We start from the raw sequence: 17347 nt of genomic DNA on the forward strand, positions 1-17347 counted from the left end.
GCATAACTCTTGTGAAAAACCGACCAAATAAAACAAAGTTGCTTTTGCCTTTGATTTTTTGATTTTCTTTTCTTTTTGGCTGGGATTATTTGGCGGCGAAAGAACATCATAATCCTCTTTTCCCAAAGATCTAAAGCCTTAAGATAAGTCTCCATTCTTACTGCCCATAGATGATAATTTTCACCATCAAAGATAAGAGGAGCTATTTGAGAAAAACTATTTTCAGAATCCATCTCACTCACAGGTCCCTCAAGAAAATGGCTCTAGATACGAATTGTTGATTTTTTTAACAAAGAAACGTAGTAAATAACAGAGAAAAAAAATACTTAGAGAGAAAAATATACTGCAATGCAGTCAAAGGGAATTATAGTATTTAGCTATGTTTAGCTCTGCATTTACAGGGAAAAAAGATAATAAAAAGATAATCATAAACTCTAGCCTAAAATATCTCTGCAGAATATATCTTTAACCAACCAACCTAGCCTAGAATATCCTTGCAGAATATATTTCTAACTAACTAATTACTAACAGTAAAACAAAGTTTATTCAAAAGTAGTAAAATAAAGTTACTGCAGTCCAAAAACAAATATTCTAACAAAGGGGTTCAATTAAATCTTCTTGACTAGAAAAATATATTATGCATATAGGTAAATGAAAATTTTATGTATTTATGTAACTTGTTAAATCCCCATTGTATATAAAAAAGAATTAGCATTATTTATTTTGAATAGAATTTCTGGCTATGTCACTATAATTATAGTAGAGAAAATAACACTGTATGACAATTATGGCAAAATATTTACCCGATTTAGCCCATCTTTATTTTATTATCCGTTATCTTGTTTTTTTCCTTCCTCCGCCATCTCCGGCGAGCTCCATTGAGCCCGAATAGCTCCTCCACCACGAGCACCACTATACAGCCTATAAACACCCTTTATACATTATGTATATCTCATGTATAAACACCTTTTGTATAAGTTTGTATACTAGTCTTCTACATTATTATACACTTTTATACAAGGTTTATACATTATCTACAGTAGGTGTATAAAGTTGTATATTGTTGTATAATGTTGTATACATCTTAGTAGCTAGAGGAAAAGAAAGCAAAAGCGATTCCCGTAATAGCGGCGAGCGATTCAAACGAAGGATTCTCCAACACTATTCTTTCCTAAGTTTTCCCTTTCATCAGTACGTTTAGTCCTTCTAAATTACCTAAATTCTACGATGCACTCAAAGGGATGCTCGAGTCGTGGATGCGAAGGAAGGGGGAGAAAGGGTAAATAAATGGGAGCATATTTTATCGATATAGGATACTCATATTGATAAAATGATTTGAACCACTGGCCCAAAAGGGAAGTACCTTTCCCTCTGGGGGTAGGAAAATCATGATCGGGATGGCCTACTTCCACACCAGATATATCGTATAACCCCTCTAGAGTATTGATGGAACATGATAGAACATTCATATTGCCTTGCCCTCTAAAAAAATAGATCAGTTTATGGGCTAATCAATAAAGGATTTTTATCTTCGAAACCCACTGGAAGGGGCGACAAGAGAAATGATACAAAAATGATCGAATCTTCGGACGCCCCGAAAAAGATGTAAATATCTTGGTAGAAGATATGATTTCTTGGAACTGAGGTTTATTAGTTTTTAAGTAAGTACGTAGCTCAACAAGAAATTTCCTCCGTCAAAAAGTGGCTATGCGGGTGTAATTTAAATATATGGCTATGCAAATGTAATTTTGTATGTTGGATTGTACATTATCGAAATTTCCCCATTATAGTATCCCTAACCTTTCTAAGTTAATTGGGGTACAGAAAATGTTTATGATAGCCTGAAACTCTTAACCTATTTAATTTGGAGTATAACATTTTAGTAACTTGTTTAATCAAATTTGCTTAGTGTTTGGTTGTGTAAAACTGTTTTTAATAGAACTATTGTACATCATATATATGTGTAGAACTTACATCCTTTTTACTCGTAACTACGAGCACAAAAAGCTTCAGCTAGTAACTCGCAACATTTCGTGCTTTTCAGAATGTTTAGATACTATAAATCATAATTCTTGGTGCTGCTTAAAAGGTTACTAACACGGGCATCTCAGTAGCTTCATATTAGTTAGCTGCATGAACTTTCACTTTGTTGATGAGGTTCTATTTCCCCATCCCCTTCCCCTACCCGTATGTAATAATTGAAAAAAAAGGTTACTAACTGTTGATATGTTACAGACTTTGAGGTCATGTTGAATTTTAATTACGGCACTCTGAACAGTAAAATAGTACTTAATTTGCGTTAATAATGACACATACTCCGCACTATATCAATTACAAATTATATTTTGTATAAAACATAATTAGAGATAATTTTGTCCGGGACAAGGGGGAGTGGCCTCGGTGGATGATAAGATGCGGGAAGCGAGGCTGAGATGGTTTGGACATGTGCAGATGAGATGCACGGATGCCCCAGTGCGGAGGTGTGAGAGATTGGCTATGGATGATTTTAGGAGAGGGAGGGATAGGCTGAAGAAGTATTAGGGAGAGGTGATTAGACAGGACATGGCGCAGGTCCAGCTTACCCAGGACATGACCTTAAATAGGAGGTTATGGAGGGCACAGATTAGGGTAGAAGGAGAGTAGGTAATCGTGTATTGTCCTACTTATTTATTCATATTAGTAGTTGTAGTATTACTCTTATAGTTTCTTGTCATTCGATTTCTACTGCTTTTTGTTATTTTTTGTACTTCGATTATCGTATTGATTTGTGGTAGTTACTGCTTCTTTTTTCTTCATACTGTTTTATCATGCTTTTATAGTATTTTGCTATGACTTTTTATACTGTCGTGAGTTGTTTGTCCTTGTGTCGAGTATTTACCAAAAAGAACCTCTCTACCTTCCAAAGGTAGGGACAAAATCTACACACACTCTACCCTCCGCAGATCCCACTTTGCAGGATTTCACTGGTTATGTTGGGGTTCACATCAAATATGGCTTTTGGATTTAGTACTCCATGATAACACGATTCGACGTGTTCAGGACTATAATTAGTACTCTATCCATTCCCATTTGCATGACACTTTTTTTAAGTACGTTTAAAAGGAATGACACTTTTAAATTTGGAAACAATTTCCTATACACTTCTTGTTTTATACCTTTTATGTGAAGCTTTTACAATACAAATGGTATGACATGTTTAAGCCTATACATTTCAAAAGTTTTATAGCCAACATGTTTAACACTACTAGTTTTAAAAGTTTATATTTTTTTCTTAAACTCTTACCAATTCAAACTATGTTACATAAATTGAAAGGAAAGAGTATATATACATAGTACTAAGAAGCCCAAAGGCACCCTACCAAGTTTCCACAATTGATTTCCTCCACTCTATTAGCCAATAGTTTCATTTTTGGATCTCACCTTGAACTTTTTAATCTCACCTTGAACTTTTTAACATTCTTTTCGCTCGTATAAATTTCCACTCTTCATATGAACTTTTGTTTGACTCGAATAACATCGCATTTAAAACTAGTTGTAGCATATTTTCGAATTTGATTAATAGAAAATCACCAAAGTTAGTTTTCCAACAGATGTAGCTTGTTTACGACAACTATACTCGGTGGAAACTTGAGTTGCTGACAGGTCACTTATGATGAACACAGATAATAGGTGCCGTTGAAATGATGTCAGTATAACATATCTTATTCTGAGATGCTAATATAAAATTAAAGTAAATCAAATTTGAATAGACCATTTTATTTTATTTTTCCTTTTGGGAAATTCTGGTTTGATTAACACTGGCGGAAGGAATCATGTCCAACCAAGAATAAGGAGGATTTGAGTCCAAAGGTGGATTCAAAATTTGAAGTTTATAAAATCCTTTAGTGACATCAAGTTAATATACAATAAAAATTGAGCTCAAAATAAATAACTATATTTTAGTAAGTTTCTTAATACATAAACAAGGTCTAACGAAGGTGAATGGTTTACGTGAAAACATAGATATGCTTTAGATCCACCTCTGCTGGAGTGAACATTGATTTACAAAACATGCATTTCAGAATAACTCGTTGTGTATGGGAACATGAAGCAGCAAATCAGCTATTTACCCGTTCTTTTGATTACTAGCCATGGAAGGTGACTAGAGATCTGGAGAGAACAGAGACAACTGAAAATGAGACAATACCCAGCATGAGCAAAATATTAGCCCAACATGAGCACTTAAATATGGTCAAGTGTCAAATACATCATAAAATTTGCTGATCAGAACTCAAGCTGAATGAATTTCCACAAGTTTGGCAGTGATTAGTCCTAATGTTTACCTAAAAGACACCAAATAAGATCAGGATTTCTCAAAGACAGGTTTTACCATACAGGTCAATCCTCAGCTGTTGACATTAGATATGTCCTCTATTATCCCTTTACCATCCATGGCATCAAAGAAGAAAAAGTTCTTAAGGGGATCCCCTTTGCCAGATATTGCTTTTATTACCTCCTGCAGAGGAAGAGAATTTCAACACATCAGCAATGAAGTCAAGTTTCCGCTAACATGACAGTGGCATAATTACCTGTCCAAGAATTCCTCCTATGATGGCACAGACTGGAGGAAATTCACCTCCACTTGCTAACAATCTTTTCAGAAGAGAATCTGGGATCTGAGCTTCGTTCAAGCACTACAATTAAGAAGCAAATATGTTAATGACCTAGAGGAAAAGAATGAAACTTATATACAAGAGCATATTGCATCGAGATATACTTGTGCTTCGCAGAGTTCCTTCCTCAACTTCTGAACATTTGGAAGGTCATCAACAGAAGTTTCTCCAGGATTTCGTCCCTCAAGATCTTCAAACCTTTCTACAACTATAAAAATGTTCATGGTCAAGGAGTTAGGTGGCAAGCAACTTAAAGTCAATTATTGCACTCAGCCTACATATCTAAGGAGCGTGCTATCACTTTTTTGTCACCATTATTACTACTAATACACACAAGATCCCCATTTGAACTATTACAGGTTTAGGCTGCCAAACTTTGGGTCACAACCAAAACTGGCGTTAGTCTACTACATTCACTACAACAAGTTAGCTAAGACATTTATCATTCCATAAAACACAAACAATATATGATGAGAAGAAAGTCAAGAATACAAAACTCATAACTTCTGAGAGTACCCTGTCAAGTTTCTCAAAAATATTCATGCTTGCCAATAATCATTAGCTAATTTGAGTGCCATGTCCAAAGCTATTCTTTTCTCATAATATCATATCCTGGATGAGAAAGCTTTTAGTTTTGTGTGTAGGGGGCTGGGTAAGAGGGAATCCATGACCAGGCTAACATTACTTACTGCTTCCAAAGATAAAAGTTTTTTATAGGAATTTCCTAGAGACAGGGGATGGGGATTAACATTTTCTATAGGTAATTAATTCTCAAAGGCATACAGTTGGTCCTCACTGTCTGTAATTCTGATTTATTAAAAGACAAGCAAAATCTTGAGAAATTAAGCAAATTATAATGGAGGTTCTGATTTAGATAAGCCTCTTTTTTCTTTTACTAAATGCAAAATATCAAGTAAATTCAGTAACTGCCAAATAAGAATTCACTGTATTAGTCCACCACCACCATAACTGCACAAGAAATTATAAGAAACTAACTAATTTAGTTACCTCTCATTGCAAAGTATAGCTTTGACATTCTCTTGGGTAGAGATTTCCAGGGGACTGCAATGGCTTCCTGAAAATTTAATTTTAGGGCAACCAACTGCAAAAATACTCATGCAACATAGGAAACCCTATGGAACGAGTAATGATATATCAAGCTTTTTATTCAATATTCTTGTTAACCAGGGTTTTAATGAATTATTTAGTGTGTAATTTTTGTTAAGGGGAGTTTGAAAAGGATTCTTTAGTCTGTATAAAAATTTAGTACTGCAACTTGTGATGCATGGTAAAATACCATTTATTTGTTGGAACTACTAACGTTCTTTTATCAATCATGACATACATTATGCTAAGATATAGATGTTATAAACTAGTCACAAATATAAGAAGTTTGATCTCAATGAGAATCTATTTTTTTTTTTAGTTTTTAAATTCTATAGGACTAAACCTCTGCTGACTAAAGACATCAAATAATGTTTAACCATAAAAGACTATTATAAATAAAAAGGTTAAAATAACCTCAACAGTAGAACAAGTCAGTAAATCATTATTATGGCTAAACAAAAAGGAAATTATTTCTTAATTTATGCTTCAATGGAGTTATACCTCAAAACTTGGATACTGCAATTCACATTCAATCGTCTCTTCTTCTTTTTTCTGCAAAAGAAACAGAAGGATTTACTGAAGCCCGTCAAGTCTAGTTTCTTTTGACATGAAAAAGATAGAGACCAACTAGACAAAGAGGCAAGAAAGATCAGTAATTCTAGCTTTATAATCAATTAGGGGGGAAAGATTACATCTAGGGGAGAAAAGGATAAAATTCAACTGAACACAGAGGAACAAAAAAAGAAATGAATGGGTTATAACCTTACAGTAGTTGTAATTCTGCAAGTCAACAAATATCTCACCACAGGAGTCTCGGCATTCTACACTGTAAAATGCAACACGCTTTGGCAACTTGCGACATTTTGCATTTACTGATTTCTGCAAGGTGAAACATTATCAAAACAACAATACTAAGTATTTTACTAGTGACAGAGTTATAAAAGAATCTATCAATTTTATTAGATAAAAGCTAAAACATATTATTTTGACAAACAATTGAAGTATGATTTTACCTTTGTCGAAAGGGAGCAACAACTAACAACAACGATATCAAACTCCTGAAAGAAATCAGCATCAAAATTGGCAAGATCACCTGAAAAACATAGCAGATAAGTCACATGAGAAATGAAATCCACCGCATTGACAACATAAAAATTGATTATTGACATTAAATAGACAATGTTACTTAACATGTATCCAGCAAAATAATGAAATTCAGAAAGTATGTACATCAAGGAAGTCGAGATAGATAAAAAAAAAAAAAAAAACAATACAAAATGTAGTATAGGATTTGCAATTGGTGGATTGAGTTATCTGATACTGATATTTAAATTCATGGGTGTATAACAGACCTCATGCAGTGGTCAGCTTTGTCTTTCAGGAAAAGAAAATCACTTTGAAATATAAGCAATTAGCTGCACAACCAGACCATTGAGGCAAAGACGGAGAATTTTCTTTGGTTGACATTGAGCTGATTCAAATTAAGGTGACTATGGCTGTTTGTCAAGAGATTCTAGAGCCTAAGTTCAAAGCACTGTGTGACTAAAATTTTCTGATGCGCCACGATAGCGACTTAAGAGACTCAAATGCTTAGTATGCAAAGTTTTTTTTTATGATGACAAGGGAACCCGCAGCTGCTACCCTTCGGGTGCGACAGGGTAAACCCCACTCCTGTGCAATAGCCCGCAAACCACACAGGAGATAACCCGCACCAGACAAGCCCCGTGCGACGAGCTCGACCCAGAAAAAAATTGTTTTTTTGAAACTCTCAGTTTTCCTTTTGGACTGAGGATACTTATCAAAATATCCTCTGCATTCTTTTGACAGATGATGCTTTTAAAACTTTATTGTTATGCTTAGTTATTTTCATCTTTCTTGTTTTCCCTTTTAAGCCCTTGCTGTATTATATTCCTCTCATCCTCATTCAACTTGAGACTACATTCAGCAAATCAAGAATGACAAAAGAAGCAATGTCCAGATCAAGGAGCAACAAGTGGAAATGCAAAATTTTGCACTACTTAAACGAAAGAAGCAAAGGAATAGTTTATAATCAAAAGAACACAAAGAATTCTAACCTTTCTTTACAGAAACAGAAACCATAGGGTTGAAATCCTTCAACGAATCACAACAAAGCTCAGCAACAGACTTTCCCCGGAAAGTATCTTCATCGGGGGGAATTAGGAAATTCGCAAATAATAGCTCTTCCCCCGTCACCAAGCGGTCATCATTTAGCGTTAAACTACCTACTCCAGCTAAAATAATATTCTTACAGAACTGAAAAAAGGTAGATCATTCAACAAAACACAAAGAAAAAACAGGTTAGAACAAATATAAGAAACAAACTAGCCAATAACCATGACATATGATATTTATATAGCTTGTTAAATTATCACATACCAATACCAATTTAGAGCCTGGTTCAAAATAAGTGTCAACTTAGCCTTTTTTATTTTGGTTCAAAGTAAGTGTCCACTTACATACTGTAACAAGAAGGAATTAACTTTATTTTTCCAGATTTTCCCCTATTTACTCAAGGCAATGAATAGGCAAGAGTCTTATTAACTAAGGGTAGTTTAGTCAAAATACCTACTTTTCCTAGGAGTTAGTGTTTTCTTAAGGGGTGTAAAAAAAGCTAAATGGATACTTATTTTCAACCTGAGGGAGTAATATAATTAGTAGTTAATATCTTCTGTTGAGTGTTGATGAATAAAAAGAATTCATAACATGTATTAACCTAAAAAGAGTTCAAAAAGGCACCTCAACACTTGTTCCTTTCAGTCCACTGACAAATACATTGGATTTGCTGAGCCTGAAGCAAATAACACTTTAAAATCCAAATTGAATAGACAGAGATGTTTTCCAAAATCCAAATGAAAGATTGTACACAAATTTCTTCTTTTAAAGTCTACTTATATGTTTAAACAGATGTTTTTTGTTACCTTCTCTGAGCATCAACTCCCCAAACCCTAATTTGACGATCATAAAGGGCAGTTTCCTGCTCCGTTAATTGTTCACCTTCTGTTCCCATTTGCAACCTGAACAATTCAGCAAACGCATACTTTGTTGCTCAAATTAATAAAATAAATTGTGAACATAAAAGCAGCTGGCGGAGAAAATAGCAATACTCAAAATAACAACAAACTGAATAAAGGACATACACACAAGTATTGAAAAGAGAGCTTACACTGAAAAGCCTAAGAACTGAAGTCGTTTGCAACTGAGACGCTGTTCGGAAGCAATTTGCAGATGAAATAATGTATTCTACTTCCTGTTCTTTCTCTTTTCTTCTTTTTACTAAAGTTACATCTCATTTCCTCCTTTTAACCCTTCTTTGCTTCTAAATTAAGTATTGGACTTACATTTTAACGTTGACTTTTTTTTTTTCCAATTTTTCACACGAGAAAGTAGTAATTATGATGGTTTTTTATAAAAAAATTATATCTTTTTATTTAATTTTAAAAATACTTATAAACTTAAGTAATTAAATACAAAAATGGATCAAATTAACCCTTGATAAACCCTAATGAATTTGTCTTTTCGATCTGTCGACAAAGTTGTTAAGAGTTTTATCAACGTTGGAGGATTCATCAGGAGAATCTAAACTTGATATATTGCGGTGAGATGGATCGGATCCTTCATCCTAAACTAAAGGTCTTGAATTCAAATCCTGAATATGAAAAAAGATTTGATAGGATGTGCTTCCTCTTTGAATGTGTCTATCAAACACCAATTAAAAATAAATTAAAAAATAAACATGATGTGTTCTTCCTCTTTGTAGGGGCTATTGGTACCTCCTGAAGCTGCAGTATAAATATGTGGAGTCTAACTAGGAAGTAAGCATAACAGTGTCAACAACTTGAGAAAAAGGGAGCAATTGTAACTTGTAAGTTCACCATCTTTAATATTTGGAAGTGCTTGTGACTAAAATAATAAAAACAATTTAAGTGTTTCTTTGACATGCTATTTTACAGTGAATTTCCATTCACAAGTTAAATTAAACATTATAAAGAAAAATTAGACAATTAAATCGTGGAAATTAAAGCGTAAGACAACTCTCGAGTAACACATGACATTTGCGAAAAATAAATCCTTCTCCGTCTTTGGAGGAACAGGACATATTAGTAAGCAAAAAAATAAAATAGTCATTAATTTTCATAATTTCTGATTAAAGAAGTAGAAAGTAAATCGTTGATATTAACTAAACAATCCTAGTATAAAGAAAGGAATGTTTTTATTTCATAGGTGTCAAAATTTACCTGATGCTAATAAGAAGTTATGTGCATTTATTTACTTGTAACTAGATACACATATGATTAGATTGTAATGGCTATCCTGCAAGTAATAGGAGTATCATATAGTATATGGGATTAACATGTCAAGATAAGATATTATTGATTATTGATGCAGGTAAAAGAATCCAAGAATTGCAAGTATTAGAGTGATGGCAGTTGACGCCCAGGCCTGAGCGTTCATTCAAGCCTTGGGCTCTCGGATTCAATCTGCTGGATAGCCAATCATTACTGAAGTTGTTGCTATGAGAAAGGCAATTAATGCAGAATATCCACTTCTCAAGGGATAGAACAATATTCATATATTATCATATGCTAAGGTGTGGTAGAAAAATAGAAAAATATAATCGAAGAAGAAATGGTTTTGAGGCGTGAATAAATCTGACTTTCTTTTTCTTTTAGTAATATCTCTTTAAGATTGTTAGAAAATAAAAAAATATAATCCAAGAATGTTATGTGTCGTCGAAGTCCTACCGTCACTGCCATCATTTTGAATTTTAAGATGGAATTCACGTTGAAGCAGCATTGTAAAATTGTTGACACTCACTGATTCCAAGTGCTCGTATTAGCAATTCGATTCTGCAACACACGTATAGGTTTGCAAATCCACATATGGTGGATTTAATTAAGGGCAAAGGGTCAAATATACCCCTCTACTTACTTTATTGATTAAATATACCTTCCGTTAGCCAGAGTACCCAAATATACCCCTCTGTTAGCCAAAGTTGTTAAATATACCCCTACATGGATGAAAATGCCCAAATCAGATGAAATTGACCATTTAACTTAAAAAAAACCATGCCCCATAATTTTAACCCGACCCGACCCACAAATTCAAGAATGGTGTTTCAATCAAAAATTCAATCAAAATTACCTGACCAATGCTCTTAGGGAACCATTCGATGCGGATCAAGCTTACCTTCACCCTAAATCCATTCTCCAAAACCTCAACTCTCGCAGGTACCCAAAATCCCATCTTTAAATTACCCTTCTTTTTGTGCAAAGAAAAATAAAATTACCCATCTTTTTTCTTCTTGATTAATCAAATTTCCCATGTGTTCAGTTGTTAAAAAGTATATATGTTTTTATTGTTTTCAGTGCTACTGCAACTTCACTTGATGAATCAGAACTTGCTCGAAAGATTGTACATAAATGGGATGAAGGTACTATTTATTTCAAGAATCTCCTTCTTGTTTTTCTTTTTCGTCTGAATATACTTCAAGAATGTATGATTTACATTAATATATGTTTGAATTCTTTTAGTGGATTCTTGAGGGCTCAAAAGTAGTAAATTTTGTGGGTCGGGTTAAAATTATGGAGCATGATTTTTTATTTTTAAAAAAAAAAAAAAAAGTTAAATGGTTAATTTCATCTTATTTGAACATTTCCATTCATGTAGGGGTATATTTAACAACTTTGGCTAGCAAGAGGCAAGACATTTTGTGATTTTGGCTAACGGAGGGTATATTTAACCAGTAAAGTAAAGTAGAGGGGTATATTTGAACCTTTGCCCTTTAATTAAAGGGATACCACTGTTATGGATAAAGTCAAAAGATTGGTTTGACAATAATAATTTTTGGAGAATCATTTGGTGATATCTTGGCAGAAAAAGATCAAGAGACCCGTTATTTTGGAACAGTCACATTCTTTCAAATGTATTGGACTGTAAAAGTAACGGTCTCTTCATTTTTGGATTTAAATTCCTAATTCAAGAGAATGCATATGGGTGACAGGCTAATTGTTTGATGATCCGGAAAAAAACATGCATCGTGCATTGTGGAAGAATTGTTTTTGGTGGTTAGACAAAAGTACTCCGGATCTTAAATTACAAAATCAGTGTGATAAGAAAGTCAATTTATTCACGCCTCAAAGCCAATATTTCTTCTTCGATTATATTTTTCTATTTTTTTAACAAGGTGTTGGTTCAAATGTTAAATGGTCAGTTAAGGCTAACATGGGAGATGCAAAATGCGCTAAATATTTGATATCTAAAGAATTACTTGGATGTTATAGAGTTTTCTTTTAGTAGGAGGAATATCAATCAGTGTAGTCACGAACTAGCTAGAACTTTGGGTTAATGAAGGTTTTTGGGATCATAATTTTCCCAATTAGCTTGTTGGGAATTCCTTTAGTTTGTTGACTTTATGAGTAGAATGAAGAGTTCCAGTATAAAAAATATATGCAACAAAAAAGAATATTAAGGAAGGAGTAGAACTTTCTAACTCTGGAGTTTCTATTCGAAAATGGCATTATAGTACCTGACAAACATGGGAATGAGCATTTGACATCTTGTTACAGCATTTTGTGCTATTTCTTCTTCTTCTTCTTCTGCGTGACACAATAACATCTTCAAACCTGAAGCCGAACATAAACAAATGAATAAAATAATTTTAATTTATATCCGTTTGGGCTCCTATAACTCCAGTCAGCTTAATTAGTATGCTAATCATGATGATATTTAATTAAAGTATTAAACTAAATACAACTCACCAAGGTTTTGGCCATACTCTTGCTTTGGATTAGCAGGCATTGGGTACGTAAGTCCTCAAACTTTCCTGTTCCAAAAAGATGACCTGCACAGGCTTTTTATACTGCTTTTGGTTTCTTTTCTCGTTACAGAAAAAAAAAAAAAAAAGCCCTAAAAGGGGGATGGATTCATTTCCATTCATAAATAAAAAAAATGTTGGGACATTGGGAATGTTCAAGGAACTGAAGTGGAAAAGTCACACAATCATTTTAAAGGGCCAAAGGAATATGATCGGACATTCTTTCAAATACGTCCTAAAAGAACTAAGTGGTCATTTGTAAATCTATATCTATATCTATATATATATATACATATCTATATCTATATATAATATAAAGCTAGACATAGACAAGGTGATGTGGCACCTCTCTATGACTTCCATTTCTATTTATCTTTTTTTGCCTTTTTTCTCCATTTTCATACATAATAATATAATATATACTGCCAAAGCCCACGTAGCAGCCTAAATGGCTTAACAAAAGCCTCAACATAAATGCTGAGTTAAAACCCACATAGCATTATCTTTAAGACAAACCTTAAAATTCCTGAAATTCTCTATTAAATGAAAAATTAAGAACAACCCATTTGAATTCTATTAGAAAGCTAAAAAGTCATCAGCCAACTTACTCATGTTTGTTCTGAAAATTAGTTCTCCTCCAATTCAATGTATAGTAATGGACGTGGATGATTATGGTGTCCATTCAATATGGTATTCATTAGATTGAATTCAATTTTGTAATAAATGTGATATTTACTTAGAATGCAAATGACTCACAATTTTATTGCATAAGAAAATGAAAAGCCATCAACTATAATATATATCCTTTTAGTGTAAGTGAAGATTGGCTTACTCTGGAAAATCCTCTACAAAAAATATGAACTTGCCCCAAATATCTATTTAGATCCTGATGACTGTCACAAATCACAATGGTGATGTTGGCGGCAACACAAAATTGAAAGAGTGTCAAATATTGTTTTGGCTTTGAAGTTGGTCTCATATGCATCTTACCTCAATTCAACCATCCGGTATTCGCAACCTATTGGGCCTACTACTTGGATTTACGTTGGATAGGCCCTAAAGAGGTAAACTGGTCGCTATCAAGAAGTTCTCCATTCTCAGGGCTCGTACACGAGAACTTTGGTTAAGAGTCAAATGGTTCCAATCATCCACCATACCCCTATGTACTAAACTACGGAGTTCTTGATGCTATCAGTGAGTTTATTATTAATCAAGACTAACGTCTTATCATAAAAATCCAGCTTCTTGTCAAACTACTCCCCCACAAATAACATGGAAACCTGAACAATTCAGCAAATGCATACTTTGTTGCTCAAATGAATAAAATAAATTGAGAACATAAAAGCAGCTGGCGGAGAAAATAGCAATACTCAAAATAACAACAAACTGAATAAAGGACATACACACAAGTATTGAAAAGAGAGCTTACACTGAAAAGCCTAAGAACTGAAGTCGTTTGCAACTGAGACGCTGTTCGGAAGCAATTTGCAGATGAAATAATGTATTCTACTTCCTGTTCTTTCTCTTTTCTTCTTTTTACTAAAGTTACATCTCATTTCCTCCTTTTAACCCTTCTTTGCTTCTAAATTAAGTATTGGACTTACATTTTAACGTTGACTTTCTTTTTTTTCCAATTTTTCACACGAGAAAGTAGTAATTATGATGGTTTTTTATAAAAAAAATTATATTTTTTATTTAATTTTAAAAATACATATAAACTTAAATAATTTGATTTAAGTACAAAAATGGATCAAATTAACCCTTGATAAACCCTAATGAATTTGTCTTTTCGATCTGTCGACAAAGTTGTTAGAGTTTTATCAATGTTTAAAGATTCATCAGGAAAATCTAAACTTGATGTGTTGCGGTGAGATGGATAGATCACATTCTAAATTAAAGGTCTTGATTCGAATCCTGAATATGAAAAAAAATTTAATAGAATGCGCTTCCTCCTTGAATGTGTCTATCAAACACCAATTAAAAATAAACATGATGTGTTCTTCCTCTTTGTAGGGGCTATTGGTACCTCCTGAAGCTGCAGTATAAATATGTGGAGTCTAACTAGGAGGTAAGCATAAAAGTGTCAACAACTTGAGAAAAAGGGAGCAATTGTAAGTTCACCATCTTTAATATTTGGAAGTGCTTGTGACTAAAATAATAAAAACAATTTAAGTGTTTCTTTAACATGCTATTTTACAGTGAATTTCCATTCACAAGTTAAACTAAACATTATAAAGAAAAATTAGACAGAGACAATTAAATCGTGGAAAGCATAAGACAACTCTCGAGTAACACAAGACATTTGCGAAAAATAAATCCTTCTCAGTCTTTGGAGGAACACAACATATTAGTAAGCAAAAAAATGAAAATAGTCATTAATTTTCATAATTTCTGATTAAAGAAGTAGAGAGTAAATCATTGATTTAACTAAACAATCCTAGTATAAAGAAAGGAATGTTTTTATTTCATAGGTGTACAAATTTACCTGATGCTAATAAGAAGTTATGTGCATTTATTTACTTGTAACTAGATACATATATGATTAGATTGTAATGGCTATCCTGCAAGTAATAGGAGTATCATATATATGGGATTAACATGTCAAGATAAGATATTATTGATTATTGATACAGCCGTACAGGTAGAAGAATCCAAGAATTGCAAGTATGAGAGTGATGGCAGTTGACGCCCAGGCCTCAGCGTTCATTCAAGCCTTGGGCTCTCAGATTCAATCTATTGGAAAGCCAATCGTTACTGAAGTTGTTGCTACGAGAAAGGCACTAATGCAGAATATTACACTTCTCAAGGGATAGAACAAAATTCATATATTATCATATGCTAAGGTGTGTTTGAAAAATAGGAAAATATAATCGATGAAGAAATGGCTTTGAGGCGTGAATAAATTGACTTTCTTCTTCTTTTAGTAATATCTCTTTAAGATTGTTAGAAAAATAGGAAAATATAATCGAAGAATGTTATGTGTAGTCGAAGTCCCAGCCTCACTGCCATTATTTTGAATTTTAAGATGGAATTCAACGTTGAAGCAGAGCATTGTACAATTGTTGACACTCACTGATTCCAAGTGCTCGTATTAGCAATTCGATTATGCAACACACGTATAGGTTTGCAAATCTACACATGGTGGATTTAATTAAAGGGATACCACTGTTATGGATAAAGTATTGGTTTGACAATAATAATTTTTGGAGAATCATTTGGTGATATCTTGGCAGATAAAGATCAAGAGATCCGTTATTTTGGAATAGTCCCGTTATTTTGGAATAGTCACATTCTTTCAAATGTATTGGACTGTAAAAGTAACGGTCTCTTCATTTTTGAATTCAAATTCCTACTTCAAGAGAATGTATATGGGTGACAGGCTACTTGTTTGATGATCTGGAAAAAAAACGCATCGTGCATTATGGAAGAATTGTTTTTGGTGGTTAGACAAAAGTACTCTGGATCTTAAATTGCAAACCCAGTGTGATAAGAAAGTCGATTTATTCATGCCTCAAAGCCATTTTCTTCTTCTATTATATTTTTCTATTTTTCTAACAAGGTGTGGGTTCAAATTTTAAATGGTCAGTTAAGACTAATATGGAAGATGCAAAATGCACGAAATATTTGATATCTAAAGAATTACTTGGATGTTATAGAGTTCTCTTTTAGTAGGAGGAATATCAATCGGTGTAGTCACGATCTAGCTAGAAGTTCTACGACTTTGGTTAATGAAGTTTTTTGGGATCGTAATTTTCCCAATTACTTGTAATTGATCGGGATTCCTTTAATTTGTTGACTTTATGAGTAGAATGAAGAGTTCCAATATAAAAAATATAGGCAACAAAAAGATTAGATAAGGAAGGAGTAGAACTTTCTAACTCTGGAGTTTCTATTCGAAAATGGCATTATAGTACCTGACAAACATGGGAATGAGCATTTGACATCTTGTTACAACATTTTGTGCTATTTCTTCTTCTTCTTCTTCTTCTTCTACATGACATAATAACATCTTCAAACCTGAAGCCGAACATAAACAAATGAATAAAATAATTTTAATTTATATCCGTTTGGGTTCCTATAACTCCAGTCAGCTTAATTAGTATGCTAATCATGATGATATTTAATTGAGAAAAGGACCAAAATAGTACATTATCTTTGGGTTTGGACCTAAAACCATACATGTTCTTTTACATGGAGCATTAAAAATACATTATGTTTGCATAAGTGGTGCACTTTTAGTCAAACTCCCAAATATGTTTTTTAGAAATTTAACGGAAAAGAACAAAAATCCCCCTAAACTTTTAGAAAAGGTATAAAAATACCCTTTTTTCATCTATTTTGCTAAAACTACCCCTCAATTCAACTTTTTGGCTCATTTATTACCTTTGACTAACGGACAACACTAATTTTTTTTTAAAAAAAAATATTTAAATTACACATGACATTTTATTACTGGAAAATTGATTTATTTTTTTAAAAAAAAATGAAAAATCGTTATTTATAGAATAAGGAAAAATAATTTTTCAAAACCCTTTTTAAAAAAAAACAAATGTAGTAAGCCTTTTATATATAAAAAAAAAAAATCAGAATTGGATTTTCATTAACACATGTGGAATTTTTTTAAATTCGGAAAACTTTTTTTTAACGGGTGGAAACCCCATTTTTTTTTAAAAAAAATAATGGAAAATTCAATTTTTTAAATCTGAAAAACTGATTGTTTTTTTAAGTAAAATGTGCAAAACTAATACTCCAT

The 17347-nt window shown here is 33.0% G+C and overlaps 1 protein-coding gene across 3 annotated transcripts; it reads right to left on the minus strand.

Annotated features, from left to right (window-relative positions):
* Positions 1 to 4198: 4198 nt before the first annotated feature.
* Positions 4199 to 16606, minus strand: LOC132056106 (SUMO-activating enzyme subunit 1B-1-like). Of its 3 annotated transcripts, XM_059448169.1 has the most exons (12): positions 12539 to 12631; positions 12307 to 12403; positions 8699 to 8794; positions 8517 to 8568; positions 7835 to 8033; positions 6773 to 6852; positions 6522 to 6638; positions 6261 to 6311; positions 5661 to 5727; positions 4757 to 4860; positions 4569 to 4673; positions 4199 to 4495 (listed from the first exon to the last, which is right to left on the minus strand). In XM_059448169.1, the coding sequence occupies exons 1-12, from the start codon at positions 12576 to 12578 to the stop codon at positions 4385 to 4387; spliced, it is 1119 nt and encodes a 372-aa protein (XP_059304152.1). In that variant the 5' UTR covers positions 12579 to 12631; the 3' UTR covers positions 4199 to 4384. The 3 variants fall into 3 exon arrangements, with proteins under 3 accessions (XP_059304152.1, XP_059304153.1, XP_059304154.1); XM_059448170.1 differs by lacking the exons at positions 12307 to 12403; positions 12539 to 12631 and adding an exon at positions 16509 to 16606; XM_059448171.1 differs by lacking the exons at positions 12307 to 12403; positions 12539 to 12631 and adding an exon at positions 8959 to 8979.
* Positions 16607 to 17347: the final 741 nt, after the last annotated feature.

Source organism: Lycium ferocissimum, chromosome 5 (assembly GCF_029784015.1).
Source record: "Lycium ferocissimum isolate CSIRO_LF1 chromosome 5, AGI_CSIRO_Lferr_CH_V1, whole genome shotgun sequence".
Lineage (NCBI taxonomy): Eukaryota > Viridiplantae > Streptophyta > Magnoliopsida > Solanales > Solanaceae > Lycium > Lycium ferocissimum.

Excerpts from the sequence above, each read along its gene's own strand:
- LOC132056106 (XM_059448169.1), bottom strand. The coding sequence starts at position 12,578 with ATGCCTGCTAATCCAAAGCAAGAGTATGGCCAAAACCTTG. Across the intron at positions 8,034-8,516 it reads TGAAAGGAACAAGTGTTGAG|TTCTGTAAGAATATTATTTT; the intron begins GTGCCTTTTTGA and ends ACCTTTTTTCAG. Across the intron at positions 4,496-4,568 it reads TAGGAGGAATTCTTGGACAG|GAGGTAATAAAAGCAATATC; the intron begins GTAATTATGCCA and ends CTTCCTCTGCAG.